The sequence below is a fragment of the Vombatus ursinus genome, unplaced genomic scaffold (assembly GCF_900497805.2).
Source record: "Vombatus ursinus unplaced genomic scaffold, bare-nosed wombat genome assembly UNPS02014832.1, whole genome shotgun sequence".
NCBI classification, from domain to species: domain Eukaryota; kingdom Metazoa; phylum Chordata; class Mammalia; order Diprotodontia; family Vombatidae; genus Vombatus; species Vombatus ursinus.
In genome coordinates, this window is record NW_020954610.1 from 59,946,839 (window position 1) to 59,960,998 (window position 14,160).

A 14,160-nucleotide genomic window follows, 5' to 3' on the forward strand; every position below is an offset into this window, starting at 1 on the left:
TTACCCCTAGTTCAATTAAGAGGTTTTCCCCTACTCAGAGTTGTGAAAGATATTTCCTTCCAATTCAATTCAATTTAAAAAAGGACTGATAGGTAACATTTAGTAGGATTAACTTGGAACTGATTATTGCCAGCAGGTGGCGCTATACACAGGACTATACTTTCAGTGTCCTTTAGAAATTTAATACTATGTTGGAAAGCAGCTGTCATATTTCCTCCTTTTGTTTGCTGTGCATGAAATAAGTAAGAACCATCTTAAAATAGGATAAGAAGATTGGTACTTAGAGTGCATGCTCCATCTGGAACAATGATATTTACAACTTGATTATTATTCTTGAGAATAGGAAAATATTTAGAATACAATTTAGAAAAAAAATCTGTTGATATCAGCAGTTTCACAGAATGAGGTGGATTTAACCAGGAGCTCAATTTCCCAAGGGAGAACTTTGAAAGCTACCACTGATCATCAATATTATTTAAATTTTTTTCTTTAAGTCTCATGATGTACTAGTTGACAAAAAGAACCTACAGTGGAATGGTTCCTGCTAGATTAGAATCTTAACATTGTAGAGTTGGAAGGAAACTTAGGAACCATTTGGTATAATTCTCTTATTTTATAGATGAGGAAGTTGAGAGAATTATATGACTTTATCAAGGTTATAACTAGAATCCAGGTGTCCATGACTTCCAGTCTCTTTTCCTCTTTATATTATACTGTACTGGGTATATTATAAAGGGAATAATTCCTGTAAAGTCTGTGGAGTTTTTGAGATTTTATTTGGATCAAATACAGCAGTGCTCTGTGTGCTCTCTCTTCTCCCCTTCTCTCTGTCTCAAAAAATCCTTGACATCATTCTACAAATCTATCCTCTTTTATTCAGTCTCTGAATAATGAAGTGACCCTTTTCCTTTCTAAGGCAAACCTCTCGCTCCATAGGCTTTTGATTCCATCCCCTTCCATATTCTCTCAAGGGTTTTATCTTCACCCACCCCTCCCTAAACTTAAATCTCTTCCTATCTATTGGTTCTTCCCTGATACCTGCAAGTATGCCCATTTCCCTCATCCTTAAAAAAGATTAGGTTTTATTAGATTTTATCATACTTTCAAACTATTATCTTACATCACTCTTCCATTTCTCGTAGAAAAAGCTGTTCGCATTCATTGTTTTCACTTTCTCTCCTTTTGTTCATTTCTTTGCCCTTTGAATTCTGGTTTCTGACCTCCTCACTCATTTTTTTTTTAGGCAATTGGGGTTAAGTGACTTGCTCAGGGTCACACAGCTAGTGTCAAGTGTTTGGTCTGAGGCTGGATTTGAACTCAGGTCCTCCTGACTTCAGAACCAGTGCTCTATCCACTGTGCCACTTAGCTGCCTCCTCCCCACTCATTTAAAGATGCTCCCCCCGGATGCTTCCTCCACAATTAATAATGATTCCTTAATTGCCAAATCTGATGACCTTTTCTTAATCTTTTTGTGCCTTGCTGTAGCAATTATAGTTGATTACCCTCTTCTCCTGGATACTCTATCTTCTGTGGGTTTTTGTGACACTATTTTATGCTGGTTGTCTTCCTATCTGTCTGATTGTTTCTTCTCAGTCCCCTTTGATGATTTGTCATCCATATAATGCCTACTAAACTGTAGATGTACCACTCGCCTCTATCCTGGGCCCTCTTTGTTCAATGATCCTCTGATTATATTAAGTTCTAGAATATGGTAGAGTCTCTTAAATGAAATCCGTAACAGGTCTATGGACTGTCTACCTTACTGCATGTTTGTAGCCTGGACAATGGTTATTCTTTATCAACCTGCTTCTAGGTTGAACCCTTGAGTAGTATTTAGGAGGCTTTATAGTGTTCTAGAGCTTAATGTCATCATCACAGTGTCATTTACAAACGAGCAGCTGGAGGACCTCACCATCTCTAGGGAATCCCTCATCCACTGAGACTCTGCTGTGGACGTCCTTTGGGACAGTGGCAAATACTTTTGGCTAATGTGTCTCCATGTTTTCTGCTTTGCTTGCTATTAACAATCAGAGGTTCATTGAACAAAGTTATCTCTTTTCTTTCATCTATCAAGAAATCTTTTATGATCTTAACCTGTGCATGAGAACTCCTTGTTGGTGGAAAGCTTTTAAAACGGCATTTTGCTCGAAAAAATCAAATGTCCACCACTAAAGACTGTAGGAGCCAGTCTTCTCTGTACTGTTTAGTCAGTCATGTAACCACAAAGATATGGTTTGCTGGAGAATATTGATTATGAAAAACTACCTGTCTCCATCTTATATTTTCATCAAGGATACCCTTGGTTTATATATAAATTATTTTCATGAGGATTTGTAGAGATGAGAAAGTAAGCATATTCGATTGGTAGTACTGGTATCTTGTCTTTTGGGGGTAGTAATAATGTGTGATTTATTGTGCCTACCAATGCAGTTCACTTTGGTATAATTGATACCGTTTGTTCCAATAAAATGTAACATTGCTCTTTGAAAGCAGTGATTGATATGTAACTGTTATTTAATAAATGCTTGTTGATTGGTATAGTAGACATAGCTATGTATTTGTGTATATTCTAATTATATAATTAGTTATTTTTCAGTTGCCTTTTGCATATTTATTTTCATTACTATTATTGCTAATAATAACAATAGGATCATAGGTGCATAGATTTAGAGCTAGAAGAAACCTTAGAGGTAATCTAGTCCAACTTCTTCATTTTATGGATTATATTAAGTCAGTTTATTCATGAATGGGGGTGAGAACTTCAGGATATTAATTTACCTCTTTATGTCTATATTGGGGAATGGTAAATTCCTTTTGTATTGAATTTTATCTGTAATAGGACATCTAGTAACTTTTCTATATATGTTTGCCTTATATTTTGCTATTTCAGATCAGGCCAAAGTATTTGTGAAAGTTTTTACGGAAATTGACCGAATGCCTCAACTTCTTGCTTACTATTTCAAATGCCATAAGGTAAGAAATTGTTGGATAGCTATGATTATGCAATGTCTGTAACATTTTGGTGTAGTGGAAAGAATTCTGGAGGACATTCAGAAGACCTGAGTTCCATTCTTTCTTAGTTTAGCTTTTTACAGGATGTGTGTCTGTGGACAAGTCATTTGACCTAAGTGAGCCTCAATTTCCTCATATGTAAAATGGAGATATTATTGTTATTATTATCATTATCACCTCACAGGATTGTTGTGAGGATTAAAAGAGACAGTGTGCGTAAGGTACTTTGTAAATGTAAAGTTCTATATAAACATGAGTTGTTATTCTGTGAGATTATAAATCTGTCCCCTTTTTGGGATTTTTTTCTTTAGATTTTCCTTTCCAGTAGGGGGTGCTCCTGGCTTAGGCTTTCAATTGGTAATGTTTTAAACCATCTTTAGTTTAAAATCTCTTGAATCTTTATATGATGGCATATTGGCAAAAACATTCCTAAAGGAATTAATGTATCAAAGAGAAAATAGTTTGATCTATCCATTTTATCCACTTGAAAAGGTGTTTGTTTTTTCCTGTTTTTGTGTTCTCTGATTGTAGTTGCTGCCCTGAACTCCATTACCTAACATAATTGGAATTTGGTAAATATTTTGGTATTGAAATTGGATATCAAAAAAATTTGAAAGTTGCTAGCTATAGCCCTAATCCCTTCAATCCTCAAGTGGCTTTTAAGGATTAGTATTTAGGGTATTAGGACATGGAACTTTCAAGGCTTTCAGTTATTGGGAATTATTTTGTGTGTGTGTGTGTGTGTGTGTGTGTTTACAGATAAGCTGATAAATGTATATGCATGTTTTTTCTCTGTGGTATTGTTTCAGAGAATGCCACATGGTGGTAAGTCACTTTTCCTGCCAGGAGGGAAAAACTATGCCATTAAAATATCCTTGGCTTCTCCTTTATAGGCACAGCTTTTGGCATCCTGGCAGGATCTTTGCCAGAGTGACCTACTTTTAGACCGACAACTGACTGAATTCTATGATACTTTGCTTGGTGCCTGGCACACCCAAATCCAGTGGTCTATGCAGGTAAGTATGTATGAAGAGAAAACAGAAGAAAATCAAGATTACTTAAGAAAGGTGTCCTCATATTTAATCTCCAAAAAAGTCTCAGAGATTAGCCAGACAGTCTGCTTGGAGAAGTAAGCCTTTTACTATCACCAAAAGGGTCAAAAGATCAATTTATAAACTCTCATCTACAATGCTGTTTGGTTGCTATTAAAATTCTTATCACTTTTATTTGTATCTTAAATAGAATCTAATGTGACAAGTGTTGCCTTTGTTCAGTTAGAGAGCATGTAAAATTCCTGAATGTCTTTAGCTTCTTATCTAAAAGCCAGAGGAATTCAATCAGGTAGTATTTCATTGGTCTTTTGTATCTTTACACATGGAGTGACATTCTACTGTCTGGAAGTTTCCTGCATTATCAGTACATCCCAAATATTAGAAAAATTTGTCTAAATCTACTACTTCTCTTTAGGGGGAAGGGAGAGTTGAGGATCATGTATTTCAACTTAAGACAATCTAAAGTTGCTTTTTCCTAAACCTTTAAGTCTTTTAAAGCCATGACCATTTTCTTTACTTGAAACTTTTAAGATGCAATATATTCTTGTCATGGGCAGCTCAGTGGTACAGTGATTAGAGTGCTGAACCTGGAGTCAGGAAGACTCATTTTCCTGAGTTCAAATATGGCCTCAGACATTTATTAGCTATGTGACCCTGGGAAAATCACTTAACCCTCTTTGCCTCAGTTTCTTTGTCTGTAAAATGAGCTGTAGAAGGAAATGGCAAACCACTCCAGTAACTGTGCCAAGAAAACCCAAATGGAATCACAAAGAGTCAGACATGACTGAAAAAACAACTGAACAACAACAAATATCCTAGTCATATGAGAGGAAAAACTGACCCTGCTTTAGTGCAATGTCTTACAGGGCCTGTTTAAAATGTGACTATTTTTTCTAATTAGTTATGAATCATTCTTCAAGTGTTCAATCATTCATTGTTATGTGTCATACAAAAGGCTAACTTTTTTTAAAAAAAGAGCTCACTGTACACAATAATATCATTCACTTAAATTGAAGTACTTTCCCCATATCCCTAACCCCTTCTCTTTGTATTAGACCAAGCCATTCTTGCGTATGGTTTTTAAAAAAAAATTGTAGGTACATATCAGTTTTCACTTGGATATCATACTACATTGATCCTGTCCACACTTACTTATGCCACTCCACCCCTTCTACTACTTCTGTATTACTAGAGTAAAAAAACCAACTCTGCTTTTATCTAAAGAAACTCAAACAGCTCCCACTCATATAAATGCCTGTAAAAATCTAAGAAAAGGGAGGGAAAACACATAGTAAAAAGCTATATTTTCATTCCTTGTGCCAATTGAAGATCAGTAGACTTTAGAAGAACCACCGAAGGGGACAAGGAGAAATGCATTTACATCTCTAGGTTTTAAAATGTCCTATTTAGAGATCTGTATAACCATGTTGATGAATTTTAATCTTAATGTAATTTGAAAAAATTTTGATTTTGCTGTGGTCTAGAGCAGTGGTGTCAAACTGAAATAGAAGTGGGGGCCACCAAGCTGTACATAAAGATCCTGTGGGCTACATATTAAGCCAAGTCAATAAAGTTAGTAGGCATTTATTAAGCACCTACTATGTGCCAGACACTTTGCTGAACACTAGATATACAAATGTAGAAAAACCCCAAACAGTCCTTGTCCTGAAGGAGCTCATGTAGTGAGGGAAGACACACAAAAGGAAGCTGAAAAGGTGGGAGATGTGGTACCTAACACTGGGGCATGTTATTGAAATCAATCAGAGAAGTCCCACAGTAGTTCATCCAGGTAAGAGATGAGATGTCTGAACTGAGCTCTCTCCTTAAATGGATATTTGGAGTTCATGGCCCAAGAGGCTGAGAGTTAGTGATGAGGTGGAGTGCCAGGGCTGATAAGCTCTTAGGAGATGATGAAGTTATCCCAAGAATGAGCTTCCTGGGGCATGATGAAGAAGTCAGTCAGAGAAGTCCCAAAGTTTTATAGCCAGGTGAGAGATGAGGAGGTATACAAACTTAGAAAACCACATATCAATGTTGTTGTTCAGTCCTTATCTGTGTTCTATTGTATTTTTATTCATTTTTATTAAGTATTTCCCAATTACATCTTAATTTGGTTCCATGGCACTTGGGAATGTTGTGGTCGTATGTTTGATACTTCTGGTTTAGAGCAGCTATCTATTAATTCGACAGCTTCACATGTACTAGAAAACTCTGAGAATGAAAAACTATGTGGTTATTGAAGCATAAGTAGAAATAATAATGAAAGTTCATTACCACCCATATTACTTAACGAGAGTTCAAGAACAGAAGAAAGTTAATTAGTACTCTTTATGGCTTTTTATCTTCGACTAGTTATCCCTTTGAAATAGCTTGTCACCCACCTCCCCCAACTATTTAAGTAAAGGACCAAAACAAGGTAGACACATCTCTTCTTTTTAATCTATCATTAGATGGATTAATGTAATACAAGAAAAGACTTTCTGTTTTTCGGTCAGAGTAGCTTTCTGATAGTGTACTCTGGTGTTTTTTCCTCTATTTTTTTCTTTCAGTATGATGCCTCCTTTTTCTTGAGTCAGGTTGTGGGATAGAAACTATCTTCTCAGAATTTTTTTTCTTTTTTGGCTAGACAGTGGGGTTAAGTGACTTGCCCAGGGTCACACAGCTAATAAGTGTCACGTGTCTGTGGCTGCATTTGAACTCGGGTCCTCTTGACTCCAGGGCCGGTGCTCTATCCACTGTGCCACCTGCTGCCCCAAGAATTTTCATTTCTTACAAGGAAAAATGGCTAGTGTCCTTCATCCATTAAAAACCTTTATTGTTAAACTTCACTGACTATTCATTCTCAGCAGTTACATCTGATGATGTGATCCCAGTTGATATGAGTAGACTTTCAGTTCAGCCTTCTTCTTAGATATGCTTGAAAGTTATATGCCTTAGGACTTACCTTAACTACTAATAATGCTTGTCAGCAACGGTTATTTTCAAAGAAAGAACATTATATAGTTTTCTTATTTGATTGCCTCAACCATAACAAAGTTGTCATTCTATTTCATGTTTTTAATTTTATAGCTGTAGACCTTCAGTGTTATAAATACTAGAAGGAAAGTAGCTATTATTTTATGTGGACATATAAATAGAAAGAATAAAGAAAAGTAAAGGGAAGTGCAACTAGTCATTCCAGAGTACCAAAACACTCAAGGAAATCCAAAATTAAGAGATGGCAAGAATAGATAGTTAATATAGGATGAAAGATGAAAAATGAAAATATTCTTAAGAATAGGGAAGGGTGTTATTACCAAATATCTTATTCATTCATTAAGGATTAATTGATGCCTTCTCTTGGAATTATAGGAGAAATATTATAGTCCTGACACTCCAGGAGTTTTTCTCCCCTAGATGGAGAGAGAAAACATGAAACTAGTAACAATGCAAGGAAATCTATTGTTTATCTTCCTACTAGACTTAATCAATCAATGTGTGTTTATTAAGTGCCTGCTGTGTGCCAGCCATTTTATGAGGATTTGGGGATACAAAGATAAAAATGAAATAGTCCTTACCCTCAAAGAGCTTACATTCTGGAGGGGGAGATAAGGTAAACTAGACTGTGATTTCACTGTTTTAGGAAACCTCTTGGTGAGAAAAATACTTCTAACAATATTTTCTATATTCTATGTAGAGAGCTGTACTCTAATAATATAACTCTGTATCTTCTCTATAAGTTATAGTTATAAAGTTGCCTAGACCACTAAACACTTGCCTAGGGTTACATAGCTAGTATGTTTCAGAGTCAAAACTTGAATGTAGGTCTTTCTGGTTCTCAGGCTGATTCTCCATCCACAATGCCACCAGTCTTTCTTATATGTGCGTGTAAATATATATTAAATATATCCAGAATAAATATAAAACAACCTTTTTTTTTTCCTCGTAACAGCTAGATAGACAGTAAGTTCCATGAGGGCAGGGGAAATGTCTTACCTAAATCTTCCTCTGAATTTAATGTTTTATACACAGGAGGTGCTTAATAAATTGTTGAATGCTTAACTGAAAAAATGAATCATATAGCACATAAGTACCCTAGCATGTGAGAAAAACAAGAGATAATTATAGAATAGAATAGTGGGAGAAATTCTTATAGAAGTAGTAGGGCTCAACCTGGCTCTTAAAAGGAGAGTAGGATTTAGATAGGTGAAGATAAGCAAAGTGGCAAGAGAACAGTATGAATAAAAGACTGGAGTTGGAAATAAATACGGCATGTTTAGAGAACAGTAAGGATATTGGTCTGGCTGAAGTACAGGGCTTATATCGGGAAGAAATGGTAAATCAGATTAGATAGGTAGAATGGGGCCAGATGAAGCAAAGTCTTGAAAACCATGCCAAAGTTTTATGTGTATTATTTCATAGACATTGAGGAAGCAACAGATTATTTTGAGCAATAATCAGATTGATGTATTAAGAGAATTTTAGTTTGGTGGTAGTATATAGGATGGATTCATAAAAGAGAGCTGTATAAAGTGATAATCCCCCTGGATGGGGTAGAGTGGGAATGGAAAAAGGCCTGGTGGCCCAAGAGATATTTTGAATGAAGAATCAGCAAGTCTTGAAAACAGATCAGGTGTAGTGCATGAAATAAAGGAAAGAATAAAAGATAACTGTGAAGTTTCAGAATGGTGGTGCAATAGATGGAAATGTGGAAATTGAGAATTGAGTCAAGATTGGGGGGGGGGGGAATGATTATTTTGCTTTTGAATGTGTTGAGTTCAAGATTATGGTTGATGTCCTGTAGATAGGGTATGATATGGGACTATAGCTTAGGTGAAATACTGGGGCTGGAAATGCAAATTTATCTATTTGGTAAGCCATTTTATTATTATTCTGATTTGTTTTATTTCCTTCCTACTCATGTTTTCTTTCAGACTGTAAATAAGAAGACCCAAGTCTAGCAATTGGATTTATAGTTTATAATTCAGGGTTAAAATATCTATTTCTAGGGATTCTTTAAGAAAATGTAGAAATTCAATGTATTTGTTTGGTGATTTTTTGCTCTTTCTTTTTTATTAAAAAAATACTGTTTGTTATATGGGATAGTTCTCAGGGAGAGAGAGAGAGGAAGGGATACTGGAAAAAACTATGAGGATATAAAAAAAGACATCAATAAAAACATTAAAAATAATATAGAAAACCACCTGTTTTGAATGTATCAGAAAGTAGCTGGCTATATTGGGCCTTTTGAAATTCCTTCCAACTTTGATTCAGTTCGTGATTATTCATTGATACTATTTCTTTTCGATGTCTTTGGTAGTCCTGAATAGCAGGACTATCTTTTTATTTATTTATTTTTTAAAAGTACTGTCTTTTTAGTTTGATTGTTGATAGCCATTTCTGTGTACTGAATGAAAAGTGGGAGATTTGCAAATAGCCAATTATATAGCAAAGGTCCTTGCTTAAAGTCGAAATGGGAAGCCCTTTGGGTGCTGGCTTTTTACCAGACCATGTTATAGTCTATCTGTGATGTTATTAGTGACGTTTATGGACTATATTGGGGACAAATTGATTGAGGTGGAAAGTGGCTACTATTTTAAGCCACTGGTACTTATTGGGTTAGAGGGCTTTTTATGAAACTAGTGCATTTCTTCCACACCACAGGTCTTCAAGAATCCTCACGAGGTGGTGACCATGCTTCTGATTCAGACGTTGAATGCTTTGGTACCCTCTCTGCCAGTCTGCCTGGACTCTGGAGTAGAGAGAGCAGGGCCTGACACGAGGCTCACCAAGCTCCTGGAGCTCTATGATACCACTGCTCACTTTGCCAAGGGTCTGGAGATGGCACTTCTCTCACACCCCCGTAAGGAGTTTATCTCTCTTTGTCTCTGTCTCTCTCCTCTTTCTCTGTCTCTCTTCCGCCCTGCTCCCCGACCCTGTTTGTTGTTCCATTTGTTCTTTTTGGAGATTGCAGAGCTTGGCTTTGTTTGCTTTCTAAGATAACCACTTTAACAGAAATAGAAGGAATCAACATTCCTAGTCTCAATAGGTAATTAATACTTTGATATAAAAATGTGTTGCAATTTTAGTCCATCACTCAGTAGCAACCAAAAGTTAGTTGCACTTTATTTAACCTAGGAAATCTTGTTTGTTTCTCAGTGAGCTTTGTGATTAGATGAGACCAGGTAAAGAGAACAGTTGGAAGCAATGTGCATGACATTGGAGGTGTATTGTTTCTTCAAGTCTTCTTAGAACTTCAACTAATCTGAACTAAAATTAGACTTAGAAGAAAAAATAGGCTTAGAAGTCAGGAATCTCTTCTGATCTCCACAGTGGCACTTCCTTGGAGAGGAAGAAATCACTTTTAAAGTATCAGCTATGTAAATATCGAGATATGTATTTGTGAAATACCTAGTTAGAGGGTACTGCCTTGTGAAGGAGCAGGGAGGAGAAGCAGTGGCTGATTAGGTGGAGATGGAGGCTGTTTCAGGACTAGGGGTTAGCATGGCTGTAGAATCACAGATGGAGAACTAGAAGGGACCATAAACGTCATTTAGTACCAGTCCCCAAAGTAAGCATGGGCTATGGTGGCCATTCCCCCATGTACTGTATGAGCAGAGAGAACTCTTCATTCTCTTTTGGGCAAACAGTACATGGTGTGTTGTTTTCCTAGTCATTTCTCCATCTATTTTAAAGCATCATAAATTTTTAGTTACATGAACCTTGTGATGAGTGTTGGTGTCTAATCCGGAAATTGCCTAGGTAAGGTCTTGTTCTGCCATTTGGTTGGTGTGTGTCACTGACTTGGTTTATTTAATAGTTATTCTCTTTAATTACATTTGCTTATAATTGCTTGTACATTCCAGGGAGTGTTTATTGTTCAGTTTCTGGTGATTCATAAGGTATTCTTGGCTCACTCACTGGTCAGGCTTTAATTATGGGAGGCAGGAGATCCACTGTGGATATTGCAGAGAAGTAATCTCCAAAGGAATGGAATACACTTGGCACCAGAATTAAGAGTTGTGAGATTAGGCGTGCTGCTGGAGACAGGGTGGAGTGAAGTTAGAGGCAGATGAATCAGTTGCATTCATCAAAAGTGATACTAGGTATTAGAGAAGAAGAAATCTTTTAACATATCAGCCATGAAGGTCATTTTTTGGCCCATGATCGGAATATGTCAGACATACATATAAAATGCCTACTGTATGTGAAGTTCTGGGGATACAAAGACAGGCAAAAAACAGTCCCTACTCTCAAAGGTGTTTACAGTCTAATGGGAGAGATAACATGCAAACAACTGTGTACAAACAAGATACATACAGGATAAACTGGAAGTAATCAACAGAGGGAAAACACTAGCATTAAGGGGGATCACAAAAAACTTCTTGTGGAATTTGGGATTTTAGCTGGAACTTAAAAGAAGTCAGGGAAGACAGGAGGCAGAAATGAGCAGAAAGAGAATTCCAGGCATGAGAGACAGCCTGTGAGTCCAGTAATTGAGTGTTTTGGTTCAAGGAACAGCTTGTTGACTTGACAGATAGACATAAACGCACACACATCCATATATATATATTTGAATACTTCATGTTGGAGTCTACTGTTATGTTTTCTCCCCAAAGCAACAGGAAAGCACCAGAGACTAGAAGTGTTCCCTTATATGCAGAATTATTTCTTAGTAGCTTACCTTTTAGTAGTTCATGTGATGTAAGTTAAGTTGTTAAAATTTAAACTCTGGGATGCCTAAAAATAGTAGGTTGTGAGGTTAAGGAGCCAGTGTATTTTAACAGTATTCTAATAGCAGGACAGGCAAGGCCTCTATTTATTTAATAGTCTGTATTTGCAAGCCAGGGAGTTAACTGAAATGTTTTTAGAAATGATTGTTGATTGAAGAAGCCTCCATGACAGAAGAAGCAGGTGACAAAAGCCTAATGACATCATTTTAAGAGTTATTAGGGCATTTTTCAAGTACTTGAATACTAACATAGCAGATGGAGTAAAAGGAAAGTTGCTTATTTACCATTTTCCAGAAGTTTGGTTTAAATTTCTAGTTAACTTATCTTTCAAATTGCTGGTTCCTTATAGGAGAACACAACTTGGTGAAGGTCATGGAAATGGTGGAAGCTGTGTATGGCCCATATAAACCCTACCAGCTACAGTATGGAGAATTGGAAGAGAGTCATCTCCTCATTCAGATCAGTGCTGTCCCTTTGGTAATGTAATAATCCTGTGCATTAATCAACACATATTTAGTATTTCTGTACTTGATATTCTGGCAAGTGTTGTGAGGGCTACAAAGAAGTATTAAATCCAGACCCCACTCTTAAGGGGATTTATAATCTAACTGTTAATGATAAAATAACAAATTCCTGTTTAACGAATCTTTGGTAAATTAGAGGTTTAAATGTTCTGGATAAACTGATGACTTCCTAATATTTAGCAAACCTCTTTTAAACAAAGCTATTAATTATTTGAGATAAGATATAAAAATGAATCTAGACAAATAGAATTCATGGGCAGTCCTATAAGCTCAAGTGTTGAAGCTTCCTGACAATTTTGAAAAAGATCTTAACAATGGCAGTCTTAATTTGCAATTTTTATCTTCCTCAGTGTCTTATAAGTTATTTTTTGCCATTGGGCAAGAAGAGAATATTGTCATTGAGGTGTATTTATTTTCTTCTAGAGAATTTGATCACCAACTAGAAATCTGTGGGAGCAGTCAACTTAATAACTATTTTAAAAAAGAGGAAAGAAATGGAAAATATTAGTTTTAATAAAACATACTTATGTCAGAAATTTATTTCTACAATCGTACTGATATCTTAAGCATGTCTTCCAAGGTTAGGATTTTTAGGTGCTGCCACAGTTTTTGTGTATGTTCCTGTTAAACGACTTTCTTGCTGGTGGAGTTTAGAGGTCCTAGAGTTAAATTCCCTTTTATTCTCCCCATATATTTATAATATTTATTGGTCTAGCTTAAAGGTGTCACACATTTGCACGTGCAGTCAGGGGGCTGCATTGTGGCAGGCAACACTCCTGAGTGTAGCCTGAACCAGGTTAAGATGTAATTGGGAAATATTTAACAAAAGAAATAAAAATACAGTGGAGCACAGATAATGTTAGTATGTGGTTTTCCAAGGTCATTCTCAATATGAGTCCACAAGGATCCATATGCATGATTTAGTGGCCTAGATTTATATTTGAGTTTGGCACCACTGGTCTAGATATCCCCGTGTCTAATGCAGCTTTTGTTTTGTTCTTGTTTGATGACCAGGAACATTGGGAAGTTATTGACTGTGTTCAAGAGCTGAGCCACTCAGTGAATAAACTCTTTGGTTTGGCCTCAGGAGCTGTGGATAGATGCATCAAATTCACAGATGGACTGGGGACTTGTGGGCTTCTGTCAGCCCTGAAATCTCTTTTCACAAAGTAAGACAGTACTATCCCACGTAGAGAAATAGAAGTAGAAAGGAGCCCATTAGCTCTGCCTTCAGGCAAATGAATGCCTAAGTCACGGAAATTCTAGAATCTTGATAACTTATTCCAGAGTAAAATTGCCCTGATGGTCAGTACCTTTATTCTTATGTTGAACTGAACAGTCTCTTACTGTAGTAAGATTAGCCTGATCATCCCAGAATTTCTGAACAAGTTATTGAGAGTTCTGAAGTTCAACAAGAGGGTTTTGTGACCAGGAGTGGGTTAGTCAGTGCCAGGTGTAGTTAGAGGATTGTTAACGGCTAGAAAAGAATCTACAAATTCCTTTTATACTATAAATATGATTTTTACACCTAAACCAGGGAGAGTTGAAACAGAAAACTATAGACCAATAGCCCTAATCCATATCAATGCAAAAACTTTAAATAAAATATTAGCAGAGGCTATAGCAACATAAGAGAAAAGTCACACCTTATAACCAGGCTGGATTTGTAGGGTTGGTTCAATATTCGGAAAGTGATAAACATAATAGACCAGATGGAGAACCAAAAACCACAAGATTATATCACTAGGTGCAGAAAAAGCTTTTGACAGAAAACAACACATATTTATTTCTATTAAAAACATTAAAAAGCCTATGAATACATGAACTTTTCCTTAATATGGTAAACTATACCAATCTAA

At 36.3% G+C, this 14,160-nt stretch overlaps 1 protein-coding gene across 2 annotated transcripts in view; it reads left to right on the plus strand.

Moving 5' to 3' along the window:
• COG7 (component of oligomeric golgi complex 7) overlaps positions 1 to 14,160 on the plus strand; it is a 54,048-nt gene that overhangs the window by 16,823 nt on the left and 23,065 nt on the right. For both annotated transcript variants that reach the window (XM_027839446.1, XM_027839447.1), the window contains exons 5-9: positions 2,892 to 2,974; positions 3,907 to 4,029; positions 9,709 to 9,907; positions 12,127 to 12,254; positions 13,316 to 13,470. In XM_027839446.1, the coding sequence (XP_027695247.1) occupies positions 2,892 to 2,974; positions 3,907 to 4,029; positions 9,709 to 9,907; positions 12,127 to 12,254; positions 13,316 to 13,470 (688 nt within the window). The remainder of the gene's footprint in view (positions 1 to 2,891; positions 2,975 to 3,906; positions 4,030 to 9,708; positions 9,908 to 12,126; positions 12,255 to 13,315; positions 13,471 to 14,160) is intronic.